At 41.3% G+C, this 14,078-nt stretch overlaps 3 protein-coding genes across 5 annotated transcripts in view; 2 read left to right on the top strand and 1 right to left on the bottom strand.

The window, feature by feature from the left end:
* dnah5 (dynein, axonemal, heavy chain 5) overlaps nucleotides 1-2,222 on the top strand; it is a gene marked incomplete at its 5' end in the record, with an annotated part of 85,073 nt that extends 82,851 nt beyond the window's left edge. For all 3 annotated transcript variants that reach the window (XM_084175459.1, XM_084175458.1, XM_084175460.1), the window contains 5 exons: nucleotides 237-452; nucleotides 819-1,031; nucleotides 1,125-1,277; nucleotides 1,448-1,679; nucleotides 1,928-2,222. In XM_084175459.1, coding sequence (XP_084031585.1) covers nucleotides 237-452; nucleotides 819-1,031; nucleotides 1,125-1,277; nucleotides 1,448-1,679; nucleotides 1,928-2,079 — 966 coding nt within the window. In that variant the 3' untranslated portion in view covers nucleotides 2,080-2,222. The remainder of the gene's footprint in view (nucleotides 1-236; nucleotides 453-818; nucleotides 1,032-1,124; nucleotides 1,278-1,447; nucleotides 1,680-1,927) is intronic.
* Nucleotides 2,223-9,548: 7,326 nt separating this feature from the next.
* Nucleotides 9,549-10,637, top strand: riiad1 (regulatory subunit of type II PKA R-subunit domain containing 1; the record flags this gene model as incomplete). Its single annotated transcript, XM_084174359.1, has 4 exons — nucleotides 9,549-9,629; nucleotides 10,190-10,266; nucleotides 10,404-10,450; nucleotides 10,558-10,637. The coding sequence occupies 4 exons, from the start codon at nucleotides 9,549-9,551 to the stop codon at nucleotides 10,635-10,637; spliced, it is 285 nt and encodes a 94-aa protein (XP_084030485.1).
* A 517-nt stretch (nucleotides 10,638-11,154) lies between these two features.
* LOC311140238 (poliovirus receptor homolog) overlaps nucleotides 11,155-14,078 on the bottom strand; it is a 73,720-nt gene continuing 70,796 nt past the window's right edge. The window contains exons 7-10 of the mRNA XM_084175189.1: nucleotides 13,672-13,804; nucleotides 13,522-13,588; nucleotides 13,204-13,290; nucleotides 11,155-12,493 (exon numbers count right to left, since the gene is read on the bottom strand). Coding sequence (XP_084031315.1) covers nucleotides 12,269-12,493; nucleotides 13,204-13,290; nucleotides 13,522-13,588; nucleotides 13,672-13,804 — 512 coding nt within the window. The 3' untranslated portion in view covers nucleotides 11,155-12,268. The remainder of the gene's footprint in view (nucleotides 12,494-13,203; nucleotides 13,291-13,521; nucleotides 13,589-13,671; nucleotides 13,805-14,078) is intronic.

The raw sequence follows: 14,078 nt of genomic DNA, 5'->3' as shown, positions 1-14,078 counted from the left end.
AAAGTGCTGTGTAACTTTAGATTGAATGAATGTAGTCAGACTGCATGAAGATGTGTACAGTATATGTTATGTGATGTATTGAGGCATTTGGTAACACTTCCTATGAATACCTTGTTCATAATGCATTATAAGCACTTATAACACCTTATGAGATATCCACAATGTATTACACAGTTTACTGTAGTTTGGTAATGTACAGACATGCAGACTCTGATCTGATGTATTTTCCCCTGCAGGGCCTACCGGCTTACGACACTCCAGAGGTGTTTGGCCTGCACCCCAATGCTGACATAACGTACCAGAGCAAGCTGGCCAAAGATGTCCTGGACACCATCCTGTCCATCCAGCCTAAGGACAGTTCCAGTGGCGGAGGTGAGACCAGGGAGGCCATTGTGGCCAGGCTGGCTGACGACATGCTGGAGAAACTACCTCCAGACTACATACCGTTTGAAGTGAGTAGGACTGGTCTGGAGTTAGCGAACCCTACTGGAAATAATCACACATGATTAATAAAGTGCTGGCCATTAAAAATAGGATTTCCCATAATAACTTGCTGCAGCAAGGTAGATTGTTGAAAAACTCTCACAGGGTGACGCCAAGTCATCTAACAATAACCCATGCAATGAAATTCATTTCTGAAATATGCCCCATAGTGCAGTGACATGCACTTTGAAGTTAATGTTTTTACTGCAATGCAGGTTTACTTTTTAATGTTTAGAACTGTGGTATGCATTTGCATTCCAATATGTTAAGAATCAAATCAAATAAACGTTTATTTAAAGTGTAATTTCACAAGAACGTGTTTTCAATATATCCAGGTGAAAGAGAGGCTACAGAAGATGGGTCTGCTCCAGCCCATGAACATCTTCCTGCGTCAGGAGATAGAGCGCATGCAGAGGGTCATCGTGCTGGTCAGGAACACGCTGACCGACCTCAAACTGGCCATCGACGGGACCATCATCATGAGTGAGAACCTACGGGACGCGTTGGACTGCATGTATGACGCACGCATCCCCTCACGTTGGAAGAAGGTAGGTTTATTACTGGCTCTGGGTACACATTTATTACGTTTTCTACGCATGTATTCCATGTTCTATTTTCTACGTTCTATTCCTGTGTTCTAGGCGTCATGGGCCTCAAGCACTCTAGGGTTCTGGTTTACTGAGTTGCTGGATAGGAACCGTCAGTTCCAGGCGTGGATCTTTGAAGGACGGCCCAACTGTTTCTGGATGACAGGCTTCTTCAACCCACAGGGCTTCCTGACAGCCATGAGACAGGTACAGACGGCACATTCAAACATTCTAATGCAATCACAATTGAGCATACGTACTGACTTGGCTAGGTCACTGAGGTTATATGTAGAGGTTGCACACACTACACAGTCATAGTTGATCATGAAGCTACAAAGACAAAGCCAGTCTATGTAACTCGGTTTTTGTGTGTGTAGGAGATTACTCGTGCAAACAAGGGTTGGGCCCTAGACCGTATGGTGCTGTGCAACGAGGTGACCAAGTGGATGAAGGATGACATCACCCAGCCGCCCTCTGAGGGGGTGTATGTGTACGGCCTCTATCTGGAGGGGGCCGGCTGGGACAGGAGGAACTGCAAACTCATCGACTCCAAACCCAAAGTGTTGTTTGAGATGATGCCTGTAGTCAGGATGTATGCTGAAAACAATGGTGAGTGCTGTAGTCAGTAGTTATTGTAACTTCCTGGAGCCTCATAGAACAGTATCTCATTCAGCTGCACCTAGTTTTCATCTATACATGATATGTTGAATCTTTTTGCGGAAATTATATAACTTTTAGGTAAATAATAATGTGGTCTTCAATGGTTACAGTACGTCAGACCTACTGTATGGACAACATACAGTGAAAAATAAACGTACATGTTAACATCATGTATACCATTGCTGTGGTCATTTCAGGAGTCAAGGATGCCCGGTTATACTCCTGTCCCATATATAAGAAGCCTGTAAGGATGGACCTGAATTACATTGCTGCTGTGGAACTGAGGACTGCTCCACCGCCTGAGTACTGGATACTACGTGGTGTGGCACTCCTGTGTGAAGTCAAATAACCTACTTCTATATTGTATAATAAGCCTAAATCATGAAGAGTAGTGTTTCTCAGTGGTTAAAGGGGCAATATGCAGTTCAAACAACAACAAAGTTATACCCCACCACTGTTTTGTTAAACAGCTGAGGGATGGGGCTGGAGAAATGTAACCACTCTCAAATGTAAGTCTAAAAATGGATGTACCAGTCGTAGATTGCTCCTTTAAAGATTAAACGATGGAAGTGTCTTCATTTACATTATAGTGGTAGGCTTCCGTAATAACAACGTTTCACCTGTCACTGTGATGCAGGAATAACAGAAAAATAAAGTTGCACACACTATCTATACCCCCAATTATTTTATGTCTGAACTATTTTGGGTGTGCGTTTACTTATTTATTTTATTTGAAGGAATCATTTACAATGTCCTTATTTTTGTACTCACCATAATATGGTTGTTACTAGACTACTATACATTGGTAGATGCTGTAGTTCTGTATCTTTGTTCAGTCTCAAGCTCAGTCTGAAGAATTGTACTGTTCCTGTTAAGAAAATGTTCATATTTCAGTCATTGTTTTTAAAATATTGATTTATAGTTTAGATAATATAGATTTAGAATTCTGAGACAGAAAATGAATTATAAATGTAACATGTGAATATAAAAACACAACAAAAGCAGTAGAATGATAAAGGCAAGAGAGCACCAGCACATTATCATCAAAAACATATCAACATGTTGATTCTCCCACGGTTGTATCTTCCTAAATATGTTACATTAAATATTAAAAAATGTCCCATCACTCCCATTGGTTTTTATCTAGCAGTGGTTCAAGTTAGCTGAAGTTTGTAGTGGCTGTTTAAAGAAATACGAGACATGGATTACAGTTTTTCCTGGCTCATAGACACATTTCAGGGTAAGGAACCATCTAAAATGGTAAAATACAGAAATGATCCTTTAAGTGAGTCCTAAAACATATCCAGTGGAAACTAGCACACGTGATCACTCACACCTGTATCCAATTAGTTTAGCTGTCTTCCCAACTGTCCTGCAGTCAGATCAGTGAGTCGCACATCAACCAGAGAGAGAGAAAGGAGGAAGGACAGAGGGGTCTGGTTGCAGTCTCTTGCTCCCCTCCCACCCCACCCCATCCCTCTGTGGTCCTCCTCTCTCCCCTGCTGGACTCTCTCTTCCTTCTGAATACTGTTCTCCCCCCTTATCCTCCTCCTCATCCTAAATACTCTCTTTCCTTTGGTATAGATGTAGCAGTACATGTTTTACCTCTTGGTTACGGATGGTATAGACAACAGGGTTGATGCATGGTGGCACCATGAGTAACACTAGAAATGTGACATGCTGGATACTTCCTTGTTGAGACAAGTGAAAGGACAGTTTGCTCTTGTAGTTGCAGATGGGCTAAACAGTATAATATTGGCACCAGCTGCAGTAGAAACATAGAGGTAGTGCCTCATTGTACATACTTTTTGGTATTCTCCAACTGTCTTACATATTCTCCCTAAACATCACAGACAAATTTTTTTTTTTTTTTTTACAAATAAACATGACAGTATAATGTAGGAAATTCATTAATTAAATTATCTCTGGATCAGAGCTCTGTCCCTTTGGCTGTTGTGGCCTGCATGCAGCCGGCATCTCAGCAGCCCTCTTCTCAGGTGAGTTCTGTGGCTCTGGCCTCACAATCTGCTTCGAGACACGGCAGAGGCCGGATCATTCCGGCGATTGTCATAGGATGTTCGATGGTGAGGTATGTATCTGTACCTGGGGCAAAGACTATGTGTTTTCCTGGGGCAAAAATTCAGGATATCACCAGGTTGCTTCCCGAGGCTGTGAGTCAGTCACCATGGGCTGATACTGTCATGGTTCATGTGTGGTCAAATTACATTATGAAAAGCAGCTCAGAACAGCTGAAGATGGATTTTAAAGAACTGACTGGGTCTCTACTTGACACCAACAAATGCCCCATAATATCTGGCCTTCTGCCCTCCCTAAATCGTGGCATTGATAGGTTCAGCAGACTTTTAGCCCTCCGTAACTAGCTACGAAACTATTGCAGCTATGTGGGTGTAACATTTATTGACAATTTGTATACCTTCTGGAAACAAAGCTCGTATTATAAGGAGGATGCGATACACCCAAATCATTTGGGTTCCTGGATCCTTTCACAGCATTATAAGGCTGCGTTGAGACAATAACTTATCAATGACCTAAGTCCAGCTAATTGAATCCCTAGCATTGTGTCGCTGAGTTGTCATAATGCTTCAGCAAATGTACATTATCCTAGGGGCGTTGGAAGACTCAATGTAAGTAACCTAATTTATGTCCCTCTTACTGCCCTGCAGTAATCATATGCCTATGAACCAGAGAAATAATGTTAGCACTGAGGTGGTGTGCCCTAGTAGGAAGTCCACTGTGTGCAGCTCACCCTGCACTATTAAAAATAACCTGAGTATGTCTACCTCTGCTAAGCTTCCCAGTAAAGCAAGAAAAACAATCAAGCATCCCAGAAAAGTGTTAAAAATAGCCCACGTTAACATATGTAGCTTAAGAAACAAGGTTCATGAAATCACTAATTTGCTAGTAACAGATGACATTCATATTCTGACAATCTCTGAAACTCACTTAGATAATACCTTTGATGATACAGTGGTACCAATACATGGTTATAAGATCTACAGAAAATACAGAAATGCTAAAGGTGGAAGTGTGGCTGTTTATATTCAGAACCACATTCCTGTAAAGCTTAGCGAGAATCTCATGTTAAATACTGTTGAAGTAATATGGCTACAGGTTCATCTGCCTCACCTAAAGCCCATTCTGGTGGGAAGCTGCTATAGACCACCAAGTGCTAACTGTCAGTATCTGGATAACATGTGTGAAATGCTTGATAATGTATGTGATATCAATAGAGAGGTATATATTTTTTGGGTGATTTAAATTTTGACTGGCTTTCATCAGGCTGCCCACTCAAGAGAAAGCTTCAAACTGTAACTAGTGCCTGCAACCTGGTTCAGGTTATCAATCAACCTACCATGGTAGTTACAAACAGTACAGGAATGAAATCATCAACATGTATTGATCATATCTTTACTAATGCTGCAGAAATGTGTTTGAAAGCAGTATCCAAATCCATCGGATGTAGTGATCACAATATAGTAGCCATATTTAGGAAAACCAAAGCTCTTATAATATCGTGTATAAGAGGTCATACAATCAGTTTTGTAGTGATTCCTATGTTGTTGATGTGAAGAATATTTGTTGGTCCGTGGTGTGTAATGATGAGCAACCAGATGCTGCACTTGACACATTTATGAAATTGCTTATTCCAGTTACTCATAGGCATGCACCCATTAAGAAAATAACTGTAAAAACTGTTAAATCCCAGTGGATTGATGAGGAATTGAAAAATGGTATGGTTGAGTGGGATGAGGTAAAAGAGATGGCAAATAGGTCTGGCTGTACAACCGATTGGCAAACGTACTGCAAATTGAGAAATCATGAGACTAAACTGAATAAAAAGAAGAAGAAACTACACTATGAAACAAAGATAAATTACATAAAGAATGATAGTAAAAAACCTTTGGGGCACCTTAAATGACATTTTGGGCAAAAAGGCAAACTCTGCCCCATCATTCATTGAATCAGATGGCTCATTCATCACAAAACCCACTGATATTGCCAACTACTTTAATGATTTTTCCATTGGCAAGATTAGCAAACTTAGGCATGACATGCCAGCAACAAATGCTGACACTACACATCCAAGTATATCTGACCAAATTATGAAAGACAAGCATTGTAATTTTGAATTTCGTAAAGTAAGTGTGGAAGAGGTGAAAAAATGATTGTTGTCTATCAACAATGACAAGCCACCGGGGTCTGACAACTTGGATGGAAAATTACTGAGGATAATAGCGGACTTTATTGCCACTCCTATTTGCCATATCTTCAATTTAAGCCTACTAGAAAGTGTGTACCCTCAGGCCTGGAAGTAAAAGTTATTCCCCTACCTAAGAATAGTAAAGCCCCCTTAACTGGCTCAAATAGCTGACCAATCAGCCTGTTACCAACCCTTAGTAAACTTTGGGAAAATATTGTGTTCTACCAGATACAATGCTATTTTACAGTAAACAAATTGACATCAGACTTTCAGCACGCTTATAGCAAAGGACATTCAACAAGCACAGCACTTACACAAATGACTGATGTTTGGCTGAGAGAAATTGATGATAAAAATATTTTGGGGGCTGTTTTGTTAGACTTCAATGAGGCTTTTGACATTATCGAACATAGTCTGTTGCTGGAAAAACGTATATGTGTTATGGCTTTACACTCCCTGCTATATAGTGGATAAAGAGTTGCCTGTCTAACAGAACACATAGGGTGTTCTTTAATGGAAGCCTCTCCAACAAAATCCAGGTAGAATCAGGAATTCCCCAGGGCAGCTATCTAGGCCCCTTAATTTTGTATATCTTTACTAACGACATGCCACTGGCTTTGAGTAAAGTCAGTGTGTCTATGTATGCAGATGACTCCACACTATACACGTCAGCTACCACAGCGACTGAAATGACAGCAACACTTAAGAGCTGCAGTTAGTTTCAGAATGGGTGGCAAGGAATAAATGAGTCCTAAATATTTCAAAAACTAAAAGCATTGTATTTGAGACAAATCATTCACTAAACCCTAAACCTCAACTAAATTTTGTAATGAATAATGTGGAAATTGAGCAAGTTGAGGAGACTAAACTGCTTGGAATAACCCTGGATTGTAAACTGTCATGGTCAAAACATAATGATACAACAGTAGATAGGATGGGGAGAAGTCTGTCTATAATAAAGTGCTGCATTCTTCAAGGCAGGTCCTATCAACAAGGCAGGTCCTACAGGCCCTAGTTTTGTCACACCTGGACTACTGTTCAGTCGTGTCGTCAGGTGCCACAAAGAGTTGTAATTGGCTCAGAACAGGGCAGCACGGCTGGCCCTTGGATGTACACAGAGAACTAATATTAATAATATGCATGTCAATCTCTCCTGGCTCAAAGTGGAGGAGAGATTGACTTCATCACTACTTGTATTTGTGAGAAGTATTTACATGTTGAATTCACCAAGCTGTCTGTTTGAACTACTGGCACACAGCTCAGACAACCATGCATACCCCACAAGACATGCCACCAGAGGTCTCTTCACAGTCCCCAAGTGTAGAACAGACTATGGGAGGTGCACATTACTACATAAAGCCATGACTACATGGAACTATATTCCACATCAAGTAACTCATGCCAGCAGTAAAATTAGATTTAAAAAACATAAAAATACACCTTATGGAACAGCAGGGACTGTGAAGCAACACAAACATAGACACATGCATACAAACACATGATAACATACGCACTATACACACATGTACACATGGATTTTGTGTTATAGATATGTGGTAGAGGCATGAGGGCGCATACTTAGTATGTTGTGAAATCTGTTATGAATGTATTGTCATGTTTTTCAAATGTATAACTGCCTTCATTTTGCTGGACCCCAGGAAGAGTAGCTGCTGCCAAGGATCCATAATAAATACAAATATAAGACTAAAGCTTACAGATGCTCTCACAATTCTAGGCTCACATAGCAGCCCTGCAGCGGCTCTATTAAATGCACTGTGTCCCATGTTGAGCTGAACCAAATGATAATTACCAACAATGGCACTCAGCACCCAGACAAGCCCCAAGGCAAGCCACACACGCCTGGAAGTCACTATGCTCAGGTAGTGGATGCTGTGGCAAATAAACACATATTTTTCTATTGCCATGAGGACAGAGTCATCTGAGCGCTCCAAAGGATGATGCTCATAATATTAGAATGTGCCATGCATCACAGTATGTGGGAACAGAAGAGAGTGCAAGACAGTGAATGCTGCAACGAAGCTATGCAAAAGACCTGATTCTTTAACAAAGTGTAGAATGGCTGCCAGAACAGCTCTTTAAGTGTCACCAATCCAATGAGTAGGTAGCTGTTCATCACCAGAGAGAAGAGAAAAAGAACAACAAAAATAAACAAAATATACATTTTCCCTGAAGCGATGTGCTGGAAAAAACAGGCAGACAGATCCAGCATGTCTTGCTCCTCTTGAAAAGTGGTCCTGTTGAGAAGGTGTGAGGTGTAGAGAGAACATTCAGTTCTGTTTAACTTTGTTGAAGCCATGGTGCTGATCAGATGTAATAGTAGTACTAGTAGAGAAGCAGTCCCTGGATCTTGGAGATAGCTCAGAGCGTTTTCTCTTCTATCTACACTCCACAGACGTCTCATTTACATGTTATGCCTCTTATACTCGATGTTTGCAGCTGTGTGGTGGAAGGATACTTATAACCAGTCTAAACTCTTACCAAAGGTTGCCTGCTAAGAGCAGGCTGGAGGTGAGATTTTCTGTGGCATATTTTAAGTTTAGGTCATTTACAACTGCAGTGGAATAAAGAAATGTGATAGTGCTATACAGTATAATAGCCCCTGGGGCTATCAGAAAATTGCTCTGAAGCAAGCGGTTGTTTTGATGCAAGGAAACCATATCGTGGAGAGGTCTGCCTAACAGTATTTTGCCTAATGAATGTGATGGAAAAATGGACAGGAGGACACTTGAAAATGTTCTAGCCAGTAATTAGCCGAATGAATGTGATGGGGTTTCTGACACCTTAACTGTTACACCAAGTGTTCCAAACCTCTTGACGAGGTCGTTATAGGTCACTCTTGTTGGGTTAAGGTCATTAACCCCTTCCTTTGAGAACACGTGTCCCCAGGCTTCTATATGCCAAGTCCCTCCTGTACACACCTCCCTCTTCTTGACTGCCCTGCCAACCCTACTTGTCCAAACCCCCTCAATACAATTCTAAGATTTTAATCTGTAACCAAATGATTGTAATAAAGTTAAGCATATTAACTCATTATTAATGGTTGCTTGCTACCCACATCTTCGAACCTGAGGTATTACACTCGACTTGAGTCAAATGGAAGTAAAACTAGAAAAAGTAAATTTTCGAAGAAAATGTGTGGGCTTGCTATAGTCTACAATAGTGAATAGGAGCAAACACGCATCTCACACACCAAGTATCCATCCATGAGTGTTCTGGTCTCCCTGCCTGGCCCTGTAGTAAAGACATCTACTCCAGAGGTACTTGCTTAAATCACAACAACTGATGAGCGGTTTGGGCAATATGGCAGAACTCTCATGTCCTGTGACTGGATCCCTCAGTACAGGCTCTGAAAAACATTGTCACATTGGCTGCCACCCAGAGCCATAGAGGCCTACAAAGATGTAGTGGGCGAAAGCAAAGATAAACTCTGTGGGGAAAGCGTTGCTTCTGTTCTACTCAGGCTGTTGCCATAGGAACAGCTGAACTTGTCAACAACAGGTGGGTTTTGTTTTAGCATATACATTAATGGTAGCTAGCAAGCTATCAAAAGGATTCTAGCTAGCTGATGATATAAAATGGCTGAGAAAAGTGGAATGGAGAAACTGGACTTTGGTGCATTAAGCATCAAGCAACAACAGCAACTCCGACAATTTAAGGTAAGTTAGCTAGCTAACACTTTAGCTAGGTAACGTTAGCTCCATGAGTGCTCCTTGGCTTTTCCAACATGTAGTTACGCTAGCTAGCTAACGTTAACGTTAGTTCTATTGATATAATTAGGAATTATAATACAATATGATCTCTTGTTCTATCACTCACTGCATTATTTTTGCATTCAGCCAGCTAACAGTTAGCTAGGGGAAATTCCTTGGTTAAAGATAGGCTCAGCAATATGACAACATCACGTGGGGTAACTTTATTTACATCTGCTATTGCCATTGCAAACCTTCCTTTTCCCAATATCATGAGACATGGGAAAGAGTACAATGGACAGTAAAGTTACTGGACATTCACCTTTATATTTATCTTGGGACAAGCAAAGCCAGCAATGTATATTACAAATAGATCTTGAAGAATGACGTTAGGTTGTATGTCAAATAACATGGACATTCTGATTTCCCCCTCTTTTTTCAGTCTTGACAGATTAGAATTGGCACTTTCTACCCTCTGTGATAATGAAGTATGCTGAGCCATTAGCTATTTTCAATTTTTTGTATAGATCGAAACGAGAATCAACAATGAAAAATATTTGAGAGAGCATCCAGAGGTGGAGGCCTTAATAAGTGACTTTTTAAGGTTTGTTAATTGGCTGGCACTCTCAAGCACTCTAGCTCAAGAAATTAATAACAAATACAATTCTGTTTCATATTTAGCTACAGTAATGAAGTCTAACTGGCCAATTGCTTGGGTACCTGCTTCTTGTTTTTTTACAGAGATGTTTTTCTCAAAAGACCCACAGACATTCGAGAGTTCGCAGCAGGTGGGTTCAGTCAACACAAACTGACACGCACACAAAGATACTAACAGACAGGGACAGTCCTCTACTTTGAACTACCAATAATGAACATCATATTTTCTCTCTTTCAGATTACTTTACCGACCCAAACCTTTGTATGATCATTGGCTCCAAACTGCAGGGCGATCCTGCCGACACAGGCACAGACTGAATCCTTAACAGATTGTTTGGCAGTTCAACTGTTATTGAAGTGTAAAGCTGTAACAAGCCTCTTTCTCTGTGTCCTGTACATCCTCTGTATTGACTAGTTATTTGTGTCAAAGTAACATTATATAAAGTAGGAATGTACTGGCATCCAGGCAGAGTTTCTTAACGAGCATCATTACTACAGGTTAGTTACAGGGCTACAGATAGAAGACTTCTAGGCCTATATGGTGGAGTGGACAGCCTCTTTACAGGAGTTCTCTCAGTGAAAGGTCTAAACGGTATCATTGGGACATTCCAACTCTGACGTTACCCCATTGAAGTTGACATTTAAAACGGTTAAGGTTAGATGAGAGTATGGGTTAAGGTTTGTGACGTCCCAAGGATTCCGAATAGCACTAACCGTTTTCTCAGGCCTTAGAGTACCCCCTTCTGGACTCTTACATACTTCCATTAACTCCCCAACTCATCAGATTAAACAAAAAAACATTAAGCAAGATGAGATGATCTGACCACACTGGATACACAGTTTAAATGTTTATTGAATTAAAAATCATCTAGTAACCAGCGCAGTAAAAACAGGTCAAATCCATCTGTCACAAAGTATGATAAAATCATTCATTATTCTGTTTGATTCACATTTTATAATCAGACACACTACAAAAATAGGCACATCTGGTTTAACAATTAAGTGATTGTACAGAGAATACCCTGAAATTGTATAAACACCTAGACCCTGACAATGTTGGACATTTCAACAGTAGACCTACATAGTACATTCTGTAACCAAAATACTGTGGTAGAGCATGTTAATAGAACTTTTAAATCCTGAGCGAACAGGCACAAATCATCAATGTTTAGACAAATCAATGTTAAAAGGTAAAATATATTTCCTTTTTATAGATAAAAGATTGTCAGTAACTTACATTGTTTGATTTTTGTTCAGGCAATTGATTGTCCCTCTCTTATGGCTTGTATTGGGCTCCAGGAATCCAAAATTGTATCTCAGACACAGATCTAGGATCAGATTACATGATGTAAAATCTTTAAAATAATCCTTAGGGAGTAAAACACATAACTGACCTTACACCAGTGTCTATAGGCAACGTCATCCTACTGCCTTTAGCTCAGAGTAGTGTACTACTAGTCTACGGACCCCAGAACCCATCTACATTACACAGTATGATGGCGCTGTCAATACACACTGATCTGATCCAAGGTCAGTGTTGCGTTATCCCCCTAATGGTAATGGTTAGGATTCAGAGAGGGTAAGCTGGCCCTGGATCTGTTCCTTTTAAACAATCTCACACACATACTGTACACATGGGACTTTAACCACAACATGCAAAGGAGTTTCAACCAACCGTGGTACAAGTTAGTGTTCTTTTATGTTGTGTCTGACTTACACAGCATTTTAACGGTAAAGCGGATCCCCTTTTAAAAAACATGATTCCCGTTATTAGAACCTAATACATACACTCACTTTAGTTCACAAAGTAAAATTCTAAATTGGAGATAAATTGAACGGCAATGACTACAACCAGCATACACTGCGGCCCTCCCACAGACATCCAGTGTCTGATGTTCTTCATGTACAAACAGGTTTAGTCCCACACACACTTCCAATGTCTCCCGTTTTCACACAAACATGGCCTGGGACACAAAGCTGTTTCCACGAGTTGTTCCGGCGGCAGTGGGGTTATCCTCCTCGTTGTCATGGTAATCATTGGCCTTGTACTGGTTGGGGGCGTACAGGGGCGGGACTTTGTTCAGCCTGGGCTCATCCCAGTCAGAGGGGGCGTCAGCGTAGTACAACTCCTCCGCATCACGATTGTATTCCTCATCACTGTAAGCATCCAGGTCCTGGTGAGAAAGATAAACATCTTAATAATCATATAAAAATCAGGAGAACCAATGCAGTCTTCTAGTGACCCTTGCATTAGCCAACAAACTGCGACAGTGCAACACCCTTTAAGAGTCTTGAACCCAGGTCTTCTAGCCCATGGGCAAACTTGCTAACCACTGCTCCAAAAGGGTTCAATCAAGGGGGGAAATTGTAACTAGCTTACCTAGGCAATGGTTGCTACAGTATTAAAAATACATGTTTCTATCTATAGCATGTTCAGTGTAACAGCTATGCACATAGCAGCCCTCCATACCCTTCATTTCCCTACACGTTATCATGTTTGTGTACTGTTAAATGGGGCAATCATGTTGAGTAACTGATGAATTAATGATCATAAGTAGATGTTAAATGATTAATTTATTTTTGTTTCATGAATCCTTTACCAGGATGTATTATGAATTATATAGACAATGAACTAAGAGTTCAAAGCCAAAGCTACAGAGCTAATTTGATGCATCTCAATAGTCTAAAATGGCTTCTTCTCCTTGTCTCTATTCGCTCCATCTTTACTGATCTAAAAACACAGGCCAGGTGGAAGCAATATCATGGAGGCCAGCTGTGAATTTGCTTTCACCTGTCCAGGTCTTTTTATGTCTGAAGATTGAAGAAAGGAGTCAGGAGAGGAGGACTATTGAGAGATGCACCCCATGTATGGCTGTGTTCTTACCGTGCTGGGCTCACCATTCTGGGGAGCGTAGTACAGGTGGTCCACGGGTCCATCCTCGCTCTCCACAGGGTCTCGACTGGTGTTCAGCTGCAGATGCAGACACACACACACAGGATTATTCTCATCTACTCTGAGCTAGGGTAAAACATATTTCAGATGGATGCTTTCCTAATCAGCATAATCGTTTAATCATTTAGCAATGTTGATAAAAACATGTTGTGGTGTTGTAAAAGACAAATTGAGGGGCCATATAGAGATATATAAACGTCTCCCATCACAGCAAGCCTAAAACAATTATGGCTGGCCACCATCACTCACCCTATCAGTAGAGCTGCTGATGGTCTGCTGCTTCTTAGGGGGAGGGGGCTTGTGCTTGGGTGGACCACTGAGAAAGCGAGAGAAAGGAAGGACTCAAACAAACAGTACGGATGATCACTTAGTATGAGTGACAGACAGACAAACACTCACTCTCCATTGTTCTGGTTGCGTTTTTTGCGGACCATGACCACAACACTGCCAATAATGGCCAGCAGCAGAACCACCCCAATGATCCCTCCTATAATACTGCCTGTAGCAGGACCCTTCACTGGCAGTCGTGTACCTACAGAGAGAGAGAGAGAGAGAGAGACACACAGGGAGAGAGAGGGAGACACGGGGAGAGAGAGAGAGACACAGGGAGAGAGAGAGAGACACAGGGAGAGAGAGAGAGACAGAGAGAGAGACGGAGAGTGAGAGACACACACAGGGAGAGAGAGAGACACAGGGAGAGAGAGAGAGAGAGACAGGGAGAGAGAGAGAGAGACACACACAGGGAGAGAGAGAGAGAGAGACAGGGAGAGAGAGAGAGAGACAGGGGGAGAGAGAGAGAGAGACAC

Source organism: Coregonus lavaretus, assembly GCF_964263955.1.
Source record: "Coregonus lavaretus genome assembly, chromosome: 13".
Taxonomy (NCBI): Eukaryota; Metazoa; Chordata; class Actinopteri; order Salmoniformes; family Salmonidae; genus Coregonus; species Coregonus lavaretus.
Note: the sequence above shows the minus strand (reverse complement) of the source record. Positions and strands in the feature narration are given on the sequence as shown.